At 48.2% G+C, this 15128-nt stretch overlaps 1 protein-coding gene across 2 annotated transcripts; it reads right to left on the bottom strand.

The window, feature by feature from the left end:
* Positions 1–1235: 1235 nt before the first annotated feature.
* On the bottom strand, positions 1236–5713 carry DUSP6 (dual specificity phosphatase 6). 2 transcript variants are annotated; one of them, XM_059080164.2, is made up of 3 exons: positions 4831–5713; positions 3778–4215; positions 1236–2735 (listed from the first exon to the last, which is right to left on the bottom strand). In XM_059080164.2, exons 1-3 carry the CDS (start codon positions 5228–5230, stop codon positions 2428–2430), a joined length of 1146 nt encoding a protein of 381 aa, XP_058936147.1. In that variant the 5' UTR covers positions 5231–5713; the 3' UTR covers positions 1236–2427. The 2 variants fall into 2 exon arrangements, with proteins under 2 accessions (XP_058936147.1, XP_058936148.1); XM_059080165.2 differs by lacking the exon at positions 3778–4215.
* Positions 5714–15128: the final 9415 nt, after the last annotated feature.

Raw genomic sequence — 15128 nt, forward strand, 5'->3', positions numbered from 1 at the left:
GTCACACTGGACAGCTTGATATGATTGCCATAAAATCAGGGCTACTTGCCTCCTACCAAATAATTCAACTGGCATCTCACAGTACCGTGTGGGTGAAAAGCTCATCTTTCTCCCCACTGCAGACCAAGGGACCAAGCTCATTCAAAAAGGGATGGAGGGGCTTCCCTGGTGGCGCAGTGGTTGGGAGTCCGCCTGCCGATGCAGGGGACACGGGTTCGTGCCCCGGTCCGGGAGGATCCCGCGTGCCGCGGAGCGGCTGGGCCCGTGAGCCGTGGCCGCTGGGCCTGCGCGTCCGGAGCCTGTGCTCCGCAACGGGAGAGGCCACAGCAGTGAGAGGCCCGCGTACCGCAAAAAAAATAAATAAATAAACAAAAAGGGCTGGAAAAAAAAAAAAAAAGGGGGGCTGGAAATGTATGTTCTAGTTCTTTTGATTTCATACACCTGCGCTTTATTTTGATTTGTGTATTTTGACACTCGGGACAAGGAGAGGTACGTCCCAAGGAAAATGACAGGATATTAAGCCTTTACCTTAAAGTAACTGTTCAAAATAACCTCAACGTAAAGTTCAACAGGAATTTCTGGCCCACATTCTAAATCAGTTAACTATAAAGCACATTAGGAGTGGCAATGCTTCAAGTGCCAACGTGAAATCGTGGCTACATCTAGACTCAGGGAGAAAGCTTAGCTCGCTAGGAGGATTTGCAGGTAGAATTGCCAGACAGTTACAGACCAGAAAAAGAATCACCTCTGCTTTCTCCCTGGAATGTCTAAGTAGTATTGAGCAGAAGACCTTGACAGGGGAGGAAAGAGAGGTGAACACTGCAACTGTCACCTTGTTATTCTGGTGCCCCCTCTTTAAGACTATTCATAAATATCCAAATCTTATACTTCAGCAAGCTGTGCTCTGAGACTTCATTTTTCTTCAAGAGCATTACAATTTTCCTAAGTAAGCGAGAACTTACTAGGAAGTATTGTCCATTGGAATGACGTAATCACTCTCTTCCCTTCGTATAAGTATTATCCATAGGAATGATATAGTGAATTCCCGTAGGTCACTTTTATTTGAAGCAAAAGATGCACCTGAAAAATTCTTGGAAATAGCTTAAAGGATGAGAACTTTGCCCCATTATTCTTACATGTACCTTACAAGCCAATATCAATCCCCAACTGAAAAAGTCCTAAAATGTGTCACTTCACATGTAAGTACAATTAAAGAGATTTTTTAAAAATACACATTCAATAGCCAAAATAGTTATTTATTAATAATTTAAGGTTTTACATTCTTATAATAAATTTCAGCTCAGAACTTTACACCATGAACATAATGGAGCCATTTGTCTCCCTCCTTCACAATCATATATGCATGTCGCCTATTGAATGGGTACCCACGCTCACACACACGCTTCCAGTTTCGCACAAATTGTTTTTAAAAAGGAAAGAGACCAACCCAAAGTATTGCATTTGAGGTGACACTCCCTGAAGAATTTTGTACAGAGGTAATATACTGTTTAGCACAGCTGAAGTTTAAAAAAAAAAAGTGAGCCCATGATTTTGGTGTCTTTCCAAGATATCCCCTTTGAGACAATACAAGCCAAAATATTTACAAAAGTAAGGCAGAGTCAAACTACATTAAGAGAAAAAAAGTCACAAGGAAGATATATGAAAGAGACTGAAAACTGCACCATAACAAGGTCTCTGTGATCATAAGTGTCCATGAAAACGTCATTCAGAATTGGTAAAGTCGAGCATGCTGCAAATATATCCTTTGGATTAGAAAAGAGTAAAAGTTTCAATAATTGTTTTAAGAAGTGGCATACTGTTCTTTCTCCCTTTGGATGATTTCTTTTAAACCCATCAAAGGAAAAACAAACACGGTTCAAACAAACACTGTCAAATGATTTAAGATCAAATATTTACAATAATCAAATGGAGTATCAGATTCATTTGATTGATTATTTATTTTATTTATTTTTTTTGCAAACTGATACTACAAATACAGAGCTGAAACCTCTCTTTGGCTCCTCTATATGCAAAATTGAGTCAGTCTTCACTGAAGACAATATAGAGTCAGTTCCAGATGCAAAAAGAAACAGTCATACAAGGCCCTAAAAAACACATGCTCCTACCCTACCATTTGGTCCTACCCTATATACCTGGAAGTTCTCGAATCCCAGTCCCTGCAGGGGTAGGCTGTACACATGGGTGTGGAGCAAACCTACTGCCTGTATCTATACAGCAGGTCCTGTTCTTCCAACGAGAATGGAGCAAATCTCTCCCTTTGGAATAACCAATCCCACACGTGGTAACCTTGTCTAATACAGACAGCTGGTGTCATGTTGACACCTGGGCCACATACAAAGAAAGCAGCCCAGCTGATGCTGCTAAGAGAAACTGCTGTAGAACGGACACATCCCAGTGTGGCGCCTTTCACGTGGATTGCAAGGAGTCTACCTGGTAGACATTCTGGTTGGAGGGCGTGGTGAAATAGAGCTGCTGTGCTGGAACCCGGTTGTCACAGGGGCTGCTGAGTCCCAGCGTCCTCTCGAAGTCCAGCAGCTGGCCCATGAAGTTGAAGTTGGGGGAGATGTTGGATTTCTTCATCTTCACAATGTCATAAGCATCGTTCATTGACAGATTGAGCTTCTGCATGAGATAAGCCACAGTCACAGTGACTGAGCGGCTGATGCCAGCCAAGCAATGCACCAAGACACCACAGTTTTTGCCCCGGGCTTCATCTGTAAGCACACAAAAAGAAAGGCAAAATGTCAGTAGACTGAAAACCACCCTTTGTGCACGACCAGTCTAAAAAAAAACTGAATAATAATGATAATAATAAAAAAGATAAAAAATAATTGTGTGCAGCAGTTGAGCCCTGCAGCCAGCAGAAAATGTATCACTGCGATAAAACATGTACACTGGGCACAATTACATATTTCAGATATTTTCTGAAAAGGGAGCTTTTGTATTAAGTTCCTGCCAACAAAAAACTCCTTAATGTGTGCATTCTTTGCCCCAGCATGTGAATACCAGAAACCCTGCAATATGGTCGTGAATGCCTTTTATACAGACAAGCAGACTGCAAGGGTCTATTAAATTATTCTCCAACTGTTGTGCAGCTAACAATGGAGATATTCAGACATTTTAAAAGAGAGAGGGAAGTCACAGGGGACAGCCCATTAGGAGGAACAGGATGTCGACATGGCCTGAAAATGAGTTCCTTTGTAATAGGAAATGCATTACAATGCCTGGAGATTCGCTTCTCCAGGCTTTCAGCCCACAGTCCTTCCTGCTGGGCTCAGGTTACCCTCACTGTCTCACTGTGAACCGGTATCACAGTAACATTCAGCTGGATTACACCATCTAGCATTCACAGGGCTTTCCAACGCCTAACTCGGTGTTCTCGAACAACTCCCAGGTCTTTTAAAATTACAAAGTCATGCTAGAATTCCTGTCTACCTTGAGTATTTTTATCTGGCTCTCCTCTAGGCCAAAGACTGTGGGAAAATTCTGTTGTCTACTTACGAATGGCCCCCCTTTCAAATGACTGAATTCAGAGTCAAGCAGCAGACAGCATTTCAAATACACCTGTGGTCTGCAGACTTGTCAAAAGGCACTTTTTCTCAGCAAGAAGATAAACCAGAATTAGGAACGCCCTTGGAACATCAGAGACCGGCAGTCCCACAAATTAGCAAGTAGCAAGAAAGATGAACAGCTTGAACTCTAGGAAGGGTTAGGAATTTTGCATTTAAAAGTCTGAGCGAGGACTGTTAGTCTCACCTATGAAAGAAATGGCCTCAGGAAAAAACTGGGACAGGTTTTGGCTCCAGTGATCCGAGATGGGGATCTGCTTGTATTTGAACTCTCCCGCGTTCTCAAAGAGGTTCGGCAAATTGGGGGTGACGTTCAAGATGTACTTGATGCCGAACTCCTCCAACACGTCCAGGTTGGTGGAGTCCTTGGCACAACCCAAATAGAGGAAGGGCAAGATCTCCACGGGGAAAGAAGGCTGGCTGTTGGACAGCGGGCTGCCATCCGAGTCCGTTGCACTACTGGGGTCTCGGTCAAGGTCAGACTCAATGTCCGAGGAGGAGTCGGAGCTGATCCGCAGGCCCCCGAGCCCCAGCACTGGCAACGGTGGCGAGCTGCTGCTACACGAGCCGTCTAGATTGGTCTCGCAGTGCAGAGCGAACTCGGCTTGGAACTTACTGAAACCACCTGCCAGGACAAGAAAAGCAATCATGTAACCCGAGATCCCGTAGTAGTTTTCACAGCTTTGAGAGCCGCAGCCTCACGCAGAAACACACCACCGAACCCTTCCAGCCGCTCTGCACACAGAGCCAAATACAAGAGAAAGACACTCAAGTGTGCACCCTTGGGAACAGAACGAACGGGCCCGCCTCCCCTGGGAACCTTTTTTCTTCCGAATCCGGAAATGCACAAAATGGCAACTTTTCCGAATATCTTGAAGAGCTAGGTGTCAATCTGCACCCCAACGACCTCTGCCGTCCTGCAAAATCTGAACTCAAAATCGAACGATAGAAAGCAGGAAATGGTGGGGAATATCCCGGGTAGGAAAGAGGACTAGTTAGAAAGAACCGGCCAGTGCCTGCGGCCGGAAGGCGGTCGATTCCGCGCGGGCCCGGCTGGCGGGTGCGGGACTCTATAGAGAGGTTCGCAGCCGGGAGCCGGCAGACAGCCCCTGGCGCAGCAGCACGGCTCAGAAGCGCCAGCCGAGCGCTGCAGGGGTGCTTCCAGTACGCGCGTCCCGCCTGCAGCTCGCAGCCCGGTGTCCCCGGTCCTGCCCCCGCGCGGAGCTCCCCCGGCTCGTACCTTCCAGGTAGAACGCCCGGCAGCCCTCGTCCTTGAGCTTCTTGAGCAGCAGCCCGAGCACCGACTCGCCGCCCGTATTCTCGTTCCAGTCGCTGCTACTCTCGTCGTAGAGCACCACGGTATCGGTGCCGCAGCGCCGGGTGAATTGGTCCCGGTCCTCGCCGCGCGTGAAGAGCGCGCGTACCGGCAGGTTGCCCTTCTGCAGGCGCCTCAGCATGATCCCCGGGATGGCCACGTTGATGGCTGACTCGATGTGCGACGACTCGTACAGCTCCTGGGGCCGGCAGTCCATCAGCAGCAGCCGCTCGTTGCCCAGCTCCAGCTGCTCGTTGAGCCACGCCACGGTCTTGCTGATCGCCATTTCCGACGCGAAGGGCACGGGTCTGAGCGTATCTATCATGGGGGTCGAGCTGCCAGAGAGGGCGGGGTACCTACCAGACGCCCCTCGGGGCAGGCATAGGCCGAGCGCGCCGCGCGAAGCCGCTGCTCTCAGAGCGGGGTTGAATTCCACCTCGCCCTTCCTAAACCCGGTTAGCGGTTGGGGCAGGCGAGACAGAAGTGAAGCCGGCGGTTCCCTCTGCACCCAGCTGCAGCCGCTCGCTCTTAGTGTCAATGAATCGCTCTGAATGAAGCTGCCCGGAGAGTTTTGTTCCTCCCCGGTGAATGAAATCCAATTAATTCGGACTACGCCGTGCTACTTAGAGGAGAGAAAAAAAAAAAAAACCCAGCGTCTCCTAATCCCTCCCTCCAACACTGCACCTCAAATCCACCCGGGCGTCTTTCTCCTAAGACTATTCAAGTCTCGATTTGCTCACGCTCTCTTAGACTCAAGCCTCGCACACCCCCTGAGCTAGGCAGCTCCTCAATGGATACAAACAGCGAGCGTCTCAATGGATACATTCTCCAGGCCAGCCAATGAGCGCGCTGCGGAAGGGGCTGTTGCCGTGGGGACGGGCCGGCTGGAACAGGTTGTGTTGATGAATTGTTAATGAGTTTGTCATTCACAAAAACGGAAAGGAATTTCCGCTCCGGATAAGCCCCAGTGCAAACAAGCTGCAACAGCGGGCTCGGCGGGAGGAAGGAGAAAGAAGAGGAGGCGGTGGTGGAGGAGGAGCAGGGCACACAAACCAGGGCACTTCAGTTGTCTCATGTTTCCTTCTGTTGAGAGTTCACACTTCGCTTCGGAACTTTTGCGCACAAATGGTGCAATTAGCAGGCACAAAAGCCCTTGTTCGCGACGCTTGGGCGCGCGAGCTAGCTTTAGGGAAACTTGTGCTGACTTTTTCCCTTTTATTCCCTTTAAACTCATTTGGACTGGAGTTCACGTTAAACCCCCCCACCCCCCTTAGGCAGTGTGTGGCATTTGTTTGCCAGCTTAAAAAGCCCAGCTCTGTTTACTCTGATGTTCTTTTAGCCGAGGCTGTGTTGGGGCTGGTGAACTGCCCGGGCTTTAGCGACCGATGAGGTGTTAAATGCTAATCCAACATCTTTTGAACAAATCAGGATTTTGTTGAAACATTTTTAAGCAAGCAAACAAACAAATACTTGGTTATCCAGAGAATAGAAAGCAAGCTTTTTCTTTAAAAAGAGCGTTTTAATTAATTAATTTTTTTTAAACAGTGGAGGCTGCAGGAACAAACTCGTTGGGCAGTCCGATGCTTTTATTCCTCTCCGGGGGCGTGGGGCGTTATGAACCATTGTTACGCGGATCCAAATCCCCCGCCCCCGCCCACTGCGCCCTGGGTGGGGGGTGGGGGTAGCGCTCGTTAATCATTTCTGAGCAGCTAGCTCAACTTCCGACACAGGAGCCCGCCTGGAAGGGCCGCCTGGGCGAGGTGCACCAAGGGCACGCGGAGCCGGGCCGTCTGTCCCCACCATCCGCAAAGCCTGGGGGAGTCCTCCCGCAAGGCCTGCAAGCTGCGGGGGCTCTGGAGGGCTCGGCGATTGGTTACTGTAGACCGAGGCATGTCAAAAGGGAGACTCTCTCCCGCCCCCCGACTTCCCGCACAGGGTCACCCCCTTCCCTGCCCGGACACCCTTCCCCTGCGAGTGGCCGGGCCCTCGCGGAGCACCGCCCGCTCCTACGCGTTGCGCTCCTCGCTAGCACCCGCCGCCTCCGCCTCCTCGTTCAGCGGGCGCGGGGCGTCCGGCGACACCGAGGACCGGCGCAGGGCCGATGCGGGACTTCGGGCTCCGGAGAGGCCTGGGGTGGGTGTGGGGCGAGGAGAAGTGCCTGCCGGGAGCCCCTGCTCCCAAGGAGAGCTGGGAGTCCTGGGGAAAGTGTCTGCCGCCCTGCAGAGCCAGCAGGTAACTGGGGAGGTGCTCGCCAGGCCCGCGAACTGCGCTCGGCCTGGGTACGGCGGGGCGGAGCGGGGCGGGCGGCGGGGTCCGGATAGAGGCGTGGCGGGCGGGGGCCGCGGCGGCGGCGGGTAGACGCATTCCAGGCGCGCAGAACTCTGTTATATAAATAAGTACCGGGGCTGCAGCTCCCGAGCGGAAAGCCACCTGTGTACGGCCGGCGCGGCGCGCATGGGAGGCGGAGGATGGGGGCCTGCGGCCGGAAGGCGCAGGCCCTAATCCGGCTGCCCCTCCCTAACCCGCGGCGGAAAAGAGGGCGCGCATTGTCCCGCCGCCGCCGCCGCCGCCGCCGGGGAGGCGGAAGCGGAGGCAGCCGCTCGGCGGGGAGCGGCTTTTCCGAGCGGTTGGGGGCCCTCGCGGCGCTCTGCGTCCACCGCTGATCTCGCCGAGGGCACCTGAGGTCGCGGGGTCTCCCCAAGCCAGACGCCCCACACCCACGGGCCGGCTTGCTGACGCCCCCGCCCCAATTTGCATTTTTAGTCACCCGCCTCTTCTCTGGTTTGGGGAATGTAGGCTAAAAAAAGGCGGCTGCGAGGCCCAGGTTGCCAATTTTGGAGCTTTGCTACAGTCAGGCCGCCCCTGGAGGAGCGTGTTCGGTGAAGGTGGGAGTTGCAGCGCTGCTATCCCCGCGCCTTTTTTGGGCATCCCTTGGAACAGAGCTCCCATATTTCACTGGATATCATCCACTTCCAGCTGGAGGAGGCCTGCGCTGGAGTTGACGCCTCTGATCCGCCTCCACTTGTTACACATGTTCCTACCCCGAGACCTTTCTGTTATTGGGACCTGGAGGCGAGGAGGGGAGAAGCAGGATGCCTTGCAGCGGAACTGAGAAGTGCATAATCTTTCAGCCCAAGACCTCCAACAGAAAATGCAAGAAGGGAAATTGTTTTCCACTTAGCTATTTTAAAAGTGCTGTTACCTGAGCCTGGGCATCAGTTTGGAAAGATGGTTGCAACACTTCTCAAATCTGAAACATTTAGCTTTACCCATGCTTCTGAACCCTCAGTCCTTCTCAGGACACTGTATAAAATGGCATTCAGACCGCTCGGTCCTAAAACGCGCGGTATAAAGAAAGGGTCTCTTGGGCTTCCCTGGTGGCGCAGTGGTTGAGAGTCTGCCTGCCGATGCAGGGGACACGGGTTCGTGCCCCGGTCCGGGAAGATCCCACGTGCCGCAGAGCGGCTGGGCCCGTGAGCCATGGCCGCTGAGCCTGCGCGTCCAGAGCCTGTGCTCCGCAACAGGAGAGGCCACAACAGTGAGAGGCCCGCGTACCGCAAAAAAAAAAAAAAAGAAAAAAAAGAAAGGGTCTCTGGAGTGGGGCGGCCCGGGTTTGTATTGTGCCCTCACCCCTTCCTAAACGTGCGACCTTAATTACATCATCTAACTCTTTTAAGCCGTAGTCTTCCACGCTGGCATATGGAAAATGACAATCGCTGTGATGACTGAATGGGTAAAGTGAGATGCCCTGAGACGTTGTTGGTGTGTCGTTAACTATTGATATTTTTATCTCTCTGGATTCTGAACCTGCAGAATGGCCCCCGTCCTTTCAATCCCAAAGACGCCCTTTGATGCCTAACAGCCCGCCTGAAATTCCCTAGTCTAAGGAGAAATCCTCTGAAGAACTGCCCTAAGCAGTTTAATCCATGCCAATTCAGCTGTCAAGCAAAGCAGGTGCTGTTACAGACCACGATCAAAATCCTTTAACACAGTTAAATACCGAATATACCCAGCTACCCTTCTAACTTCTCCCTACTGGTCCCCTCTTAAACACTCTGTACACTAAGCTGATATAATAGAGGTAATATGTAATGGGTATTTACCACCTGGTGGCGTGGTCTCGATTTCTGTGTATACATGCATATTTCCGTCAGTCTTCAGAAAACCCACGCAAATTATTCTCATTTACAGAGATTAAGGAATTTGCCTGAGGTCACACAGGAGCAAACGGTGGGGTCAGGATTTGAAGGCTGACTTCACAGAGCCTTAAGGACTACCACATACCCATATTACAGGGTGTTGTGGAGACCGCGCCCACCACGCTTTGCTGTTGCTGCTGAAATTTGAAGGATTCAAGGTCTGCACTTTGAATTTTGACCACCAGGCATTTCCGGGCTTCACAAATTATATTGCTCCTTCCCCACAGATGTCAAGGATCAAAAGTTAGGCTCATTTCCTTCCTGTGCCTTTTACATCTGGTGGTTTTCTTTGTATGCACCTTTTCATTAGTCAACCATTCAATAAATGCCCATACAGTTTTCTTTTTTAGAGTATGTCTTAGGTGCTAATCCTTGCATCTGCCATTACTGATGTGTCTCAGTGTAGCACATGGGCCTGAGTTCAAATCTTAGCTCTGTCTCTAACTAGTATTTTGATAGGGGAAAGTCACTTAATCTCTCCAGGCCTCCATTCATTCATTCATTCACTCATTCACTCACTCATTTACTCTAGGTACCAGGAAAGCAGCAGTGAATAAAACAGAATAAGAACCCTGCCCTCCTGGAGCTTACATTCTAGTAACAACAGGCAATGAACAAAATAAATAATTATACAGTATATTAGAAAGGAAAAGTGTGTCGGAGAAAAATAAAGCAAGGAAAGGAATTCAGCAGTATGTAAAATGGGGAATAGTTACACCTGCCTCAAAGGACTGCGAGGATAGAGACAGCCAAGATGACACACAAAGGGCACAAAGTAGGTATTCGATGGTTTTTAAACTCATTGCTTCATTTCTGCATAAAACTGACTCGCTGTTGCTGGTGATCCTGCTTTGAATCTCATCATCCTGGCCCTGTTGCCAGGGCCCCCAGGAAAAGCTTTCTCAGGAAAGCTCTAGTGACTATAAGAGTCACAGGCTTCCTTACTTCCAGAGGCCTCAGTTCCCTGCCTAGGATATCAGTCACATGTAGAGAACTGTGTTTAAAGGTTGGGGAGTACAGCAGGTCATCTCTGATCCATTTTCATAAGTGCACAGAAACAATTTCATAGATCCTACTGTCTCTCTGTGTGATAGTGTGTGCATGCAATGAGCACTCGTGCTTGAATTCTTCCTGGTGTTTCCCCCTGAAAAGTTCCTTAAAAGAAAATCTTTCAGTTATAAATGTTTGCTTGGTTATTGGAGAAGCATTCCAACTTTGCAGGAATTTTCCTGCATTTGAGAACACTTGCGATTGATGAGACCTGAAAGGGTTAGTATGACCTTTAATCTTGGAGTAATCTCTATGAATATAATGATATTTATTAACACATCATGTGAAAATAGTTAAACAGATTTTCACCTAATAGGGAGAGCGTGTTTTGGAAGATCTGACTTAAAAATGGAGTCTTTTTTTTTAAATTTGTTTTTTTTATTTTTGGCTGTGTTGGGTCTTCCTTGCTGCACGTGGGCTTTCTCTAGTTGCAGCGAGTGGGGGCTACTCTTCGTTGCGGTGCATGGGCTTCTCATTGCTGTGGTTTCCTCTTGTTGCAGAGCACGGGCTCTAGGTGCACAGGCTTCAGTAGTTGTGGTGCATGGACTCAGTAGTTGTGGTTTGCTGGCTCTAGAGTGCAGGCTCAGTAGTTGTGGCACACGGGCTTAGTTGCTCCACGGCCTGTGGCATGTACCAGGGATCGAACCCGTGTCCCCTGCAATGACAGGTGGATTCTTAACCACTGCGCCACCAGGGAAGTCCCTAAAATAGACTCTGTGGCATATCCAGGATTCAGGATTTTTAGAGGTCCCGGGGAGGCCCTCAAAGTGACAAGTCAGTGGAGTGAAGTAAGAGAAAGACAAATATCATATGATATCACTTATATGTGGAATCTAAAAAAAAGCGTACCAATGAACTTATTTACAAAACAGAAGTAGAGTAACAGATGTAGAAAACAAACTTATGGTTACCAGGGGGTAAGTGTGGGAGGGATAAATCGGGAGAGACACACGCACACTTCTATATATAAAATAGCTAACTAATAAGGACCTACTGTATAGCACAGGGAACTCTACTCAATACTCTGCAATGACCTATTTGGGAAAAGAATCTTAAAAAAAGAGTGGATATATGTATATGTATAACTGATTCACTTTGCTGTACACCTGAACCTAACACAACATTGTGAATCAACTATACTCCAATAAATTTTTTTTTTTTAAAGTGACAGTCGGTGAGTTTCAGGACAGCTAAACCTCAGAACAGAATTTAACTGCATTTGAGAAATATGTTTGAAATAGTCCGACTTTAAATAAAGGGCATATGGGGTTCACAAAACTCATGTTGTGCTTTCCTGACAGGTGCCTTGAAAAGACAGCAAGTTATGTCAGACCGGTAGGAACCGTGGAACCCAAGAGGCCCCAAGGACTGACAATAGGAAACCCAGGTAATCTACAATGATGGGCTGTGCATGGAAAAAAACACAGGGAGCTTCAAATGTGAGCCCCTAATTAAAATACCATGACTGCAGATCCTTGTTTGCCATCAAACTGCTTCTGGTGTTGCAGCTTCATGCAGCTTGCCCCAGGGTCAGCTGCGGGGAGCTTATTGAAGGCGGGTAACAATGTCCCTAAACAATGCAGCCGTGCAGGGAAAGGCAGGTAAACTTAGACGGGGACTGAACAGGTAGCTAGACAGCAGCAGTTCCAGAGTCACATCCAGAGTCACATGGAGGGAGTGGTCGGAGCTTTCCTGTAAAAGAGATGGCACTTTCACACCTTGCCGGAATTATACAGCCTGAAGAAAAATATGAACTACTGTGAAATTCAGACCTTGACCCCAATCGAAGCTTTTTAAAAATTAGGTCTTCATCAGCTTTCTTGGGTTTCTGTTTCCCCTCACCTGATGGAATACCTATTAGTGTACATTCAGGATCCCATAGAGTCTCTCTCAATAATTTTCTTTGGAAGTTAGTCTCTAGTAAGGAAATTCACTTACAGCCAGCAGTGCAGATTTCTTCTTTCAGATGCTTTTGTCCTTTTCCTTTCCATAGGAAAACATTCCTTCATTCTTTCCTCTTCTTTTTTATTTTCACAAAGTAGGAAGGTAAAAGCACATGTAAATGTATGTGTAAGAAATCATCAGGACGTTGGCATCTCTGCATCTGCAGTATAGCCAAGTTCACTTACTGTGAGATTTTCTGGTTTGTTTTTTGTTTTGGAAAAGGAACGACAGCACCTTGCTTCCCATTGTACTATTTCCAAAGCCCCAGTGAGGATCCTTGGTGGGAAATTAGGCTTACATTTCCTTCAGGGGAGGTGAGGGACTCTATTCATCTTTCAGGAACCTTCCCTGGTCGTGTCATGGGGCCTCATGTGTGCAGCATCCTGGACATTGGCCATGCTGCATCTACATGCAGTATATTTGCCCTGTGCCTCCTTGTATGGGCCATGTTTCCTGGGTGACATTTCTCCTCATCTTGTGTTCCTTTATTTATGCAGGTGTGAGAAGCACAAGTTGCTGTTGTGTAAGAGAACTAATTATTTTTCTAAGTAGGCACTATTTCCTGCCAGCCTATTTTTGCCTCAGCAATCAGTAGAAATGACTGTGTGTCCACAATGCAAGGAATGCTTTTGCTCAGTTTATCAAACTTAAGAACTCACAGATTTCTCGGGAATATATTTGTGGAACCCCAGGAGCTTCCAAACCCCAGTCTAAGCAGTACTGCTTTAGGGCATTTGGTGGGTTAATTACAAAAGCTATATTTGGAGATACCATGAAAATAACAACAGAAAACTACAGTTTATTCAACACCAGGCTTTGCACGTGTTCAGTCTAATTATGGTGATAGTTCTGCATAGCAGGTATACTATTACCACAGTTTTATAGTGGGGAGGGCTGGGCTCAAATGTCAGGTAATTACACTGGAATCTAAATATCTCATTCCCTTCAAAACCTCTTTAGTACCCGCTGCTCCCTACCTGATAAGAGTGACTTCATGCAACCTATTATAAAATAGCAGCATCTACATTATTTGTTCAGTTTTATCTTGCTGGTCAAGACTGGAAGTTCTAGAGTCAGACCAACCTGGATTATAAACCTTTCTAGAGTGTGACTCTGAAGGAAACCACATAATCGCCATATGCCTCAGTTTCCTTATTTGTAAAGTGAGGATAGTATATCACAGGACTATTGTGATAAATGAGTTACATTTGTAAAGGGGTAGGAACAATCCTGAAACAATACTAATTCATTGGCAGTTACCTGTTTTTATTATTAACACTCCCCCCCCACACACAGAGATCTTAATAAATGTTTACTGACCTTGCTGAAAAGGGATTATATAATTAAAAACACTGCAGTGCCAGTTTTGTTCTTAGGAATAGAAAAAAAATCAGTGCAAGATTCTGAAAGAAAAATGCTAAAGAACAGAGTCAATTGCTTTACCACCCCTCTTAGTTGCTGATGTAAGCAGCCCAGATCTCAGTGTGCTGAGAGATCTGGATAAATTGGGGACCTTGGGGACATTGGTTGTCTTGGAGGGACTTCCCAGCAGTCTAGGACTGACTTGCTGAAGCAGCAGGCACTTTCCCCCTCCAACACTGCTGGCTCACAGCCCTTCCTTGCACTGTGCAATAGCTTGCACAGTCTGCAGGAGGTGAATTGGAAGTCTAGTGGCCCAAGCAATGTAACCACCCTCAGTGATCTGGGTTTGTTGTCGCTGATGGGAGCGCCTATTGATATACTCAAGCTTTTAAGGCCTCCTGCAACTATGAAATCTCCTCTGGAAAGTTCCTTCCTTCCTCTGACGTCTTGCCTAGCAAGAGCTTTTCAGGTGGAGGTTGAAGGAGCTGAGTCAGAGCTGGGTATGAGAGCCAGTCTCCCATGATTGGCAGGAATCTTCCATTCTTGGATGAAGAGTGCTCTGCTAAAGGCCACATGGTAGAAGCATACCTAGGCTTAAGTAAACGGGCTACCTGCTCAGCACAGTTTCTATAGTAGCTTTTTGCACATGCGTGATTCCAAGGTTGTTTTTATTAAATGTCTGACAAATATCAGGTTTTTCTGGAGCCATCAGAAGTTTTAGATTCTTTACCAAAAGTCTAAACCCTTGCCAGGTCATGCCCCGCCCCCTCCCCCAATCCATCCCTCTCGCCTAACCAGTTTCCCAGGGGAAAAGCCTTTAGAATGGGGATTTCTCTGCTTTTTTGTTATAGTGTCTGTATGGTAGTTTAAGTAATTCAGTATAGCTACTGTAGTACTCTAATGCTTTAAAGATGGAGAATTAGCTGTGACATTCTCTAATATGAACCAATACCTTAGACTCAGTGACCTGTGAGGTTTATTTTGGTGTGTTTTTTTTTTTTTTTTTGCGGTACGCGGGCCTCTCACCGTTGTGGCCTCTCCCGTTGCGGGGCACAGGCTAGGGACGCGCAGCCTCAGCGGCCATGGCTCACGGGCCCAGCCGCTCCGTGGCATGTGGGATCTTCCCGGACCGGGGCACGAACCTGTGTCCCCTGCATCGGCAGGCGGATTCTCAACCACTGCGCCACCAGGGAAACCTCAGGGTTTTTTTAAAATTTGCATAAAAGATGTTAAAAAGTTATATCTGTTGCTGAAATTGGTGGCGCTTGCGACGTGTCTTGTTAGGGGAGGTGTGACAGGACCCGTGGATCTTGTATGACCAAGATATAAGAGGGCAGCCAGACAACCTGCATAGGTAACCGTGCAGCCTTCAGCACTGGAGCCTGTGACCCTCCACTTCACCTGGGACCCTGCCCCCTGCCCTGTGAGACTACACCCCCTGCTGGGTTTTATTCTGGAATGTTGCTGCCTTTCCTTCAGCATGGGCCTCTCATGCAAGGTGCTATTCATCAAAATACTGAGGTGGAGAGAAGGACTCAGTTTGGATGACTGTATGTACTTGCTGAAACATTTGTGTGTGTGTGTGTGTGTGTGTGTGTGTGTGTGTGTGTGTCTAGTTAAATTTGGTATGAGATTTACTTTTATAGTGAGAGTGAGGTGGGGTGCAGT

The sequence above is a fragment of the Kogia breviceps genome, chromosome 12, assembly GCF_026419965.1.
Source record: "Kogia breviceps isolate mKogBre1 chromosome 12, mKogBre1 haplotype 1, whole genome shotgun sequence".
Lineage (NCBI taxonomy): Eukaryota > Metazoa > Chordata > Mammalia > Artiodactyla > Physeteridae > Kogia > Kogia breviceps.

What these genes read in the sequence shown, in the direction of transcription:
- DUSP6 (XM_059080164.2), bottom strand. Translation starts at nt 5,230, where the DNA reads ATGATAGATACGCTCAGACCCGTGCCCTTCGCGTCGGAAATGGCGATC. An exon ending in CCGGGCGTTCTACCTGGAAG is followed by an intron (nt 4,216 to 4,830) that starts GTACGAGCCGGG and finishes TTGTCCTGGCAG; the next exon opens with GTGGTTTCAGTAAGTTCCAA. An exon ending in TGAGGCCATTTCTTTCATAG is followed by an intron (nt 2,736 to 3,777) that starts GTGAGACTAACA and finishes GTGTGCTTACAG; the next exon opens with ATGAAGCCCGGGGCAAAAAC.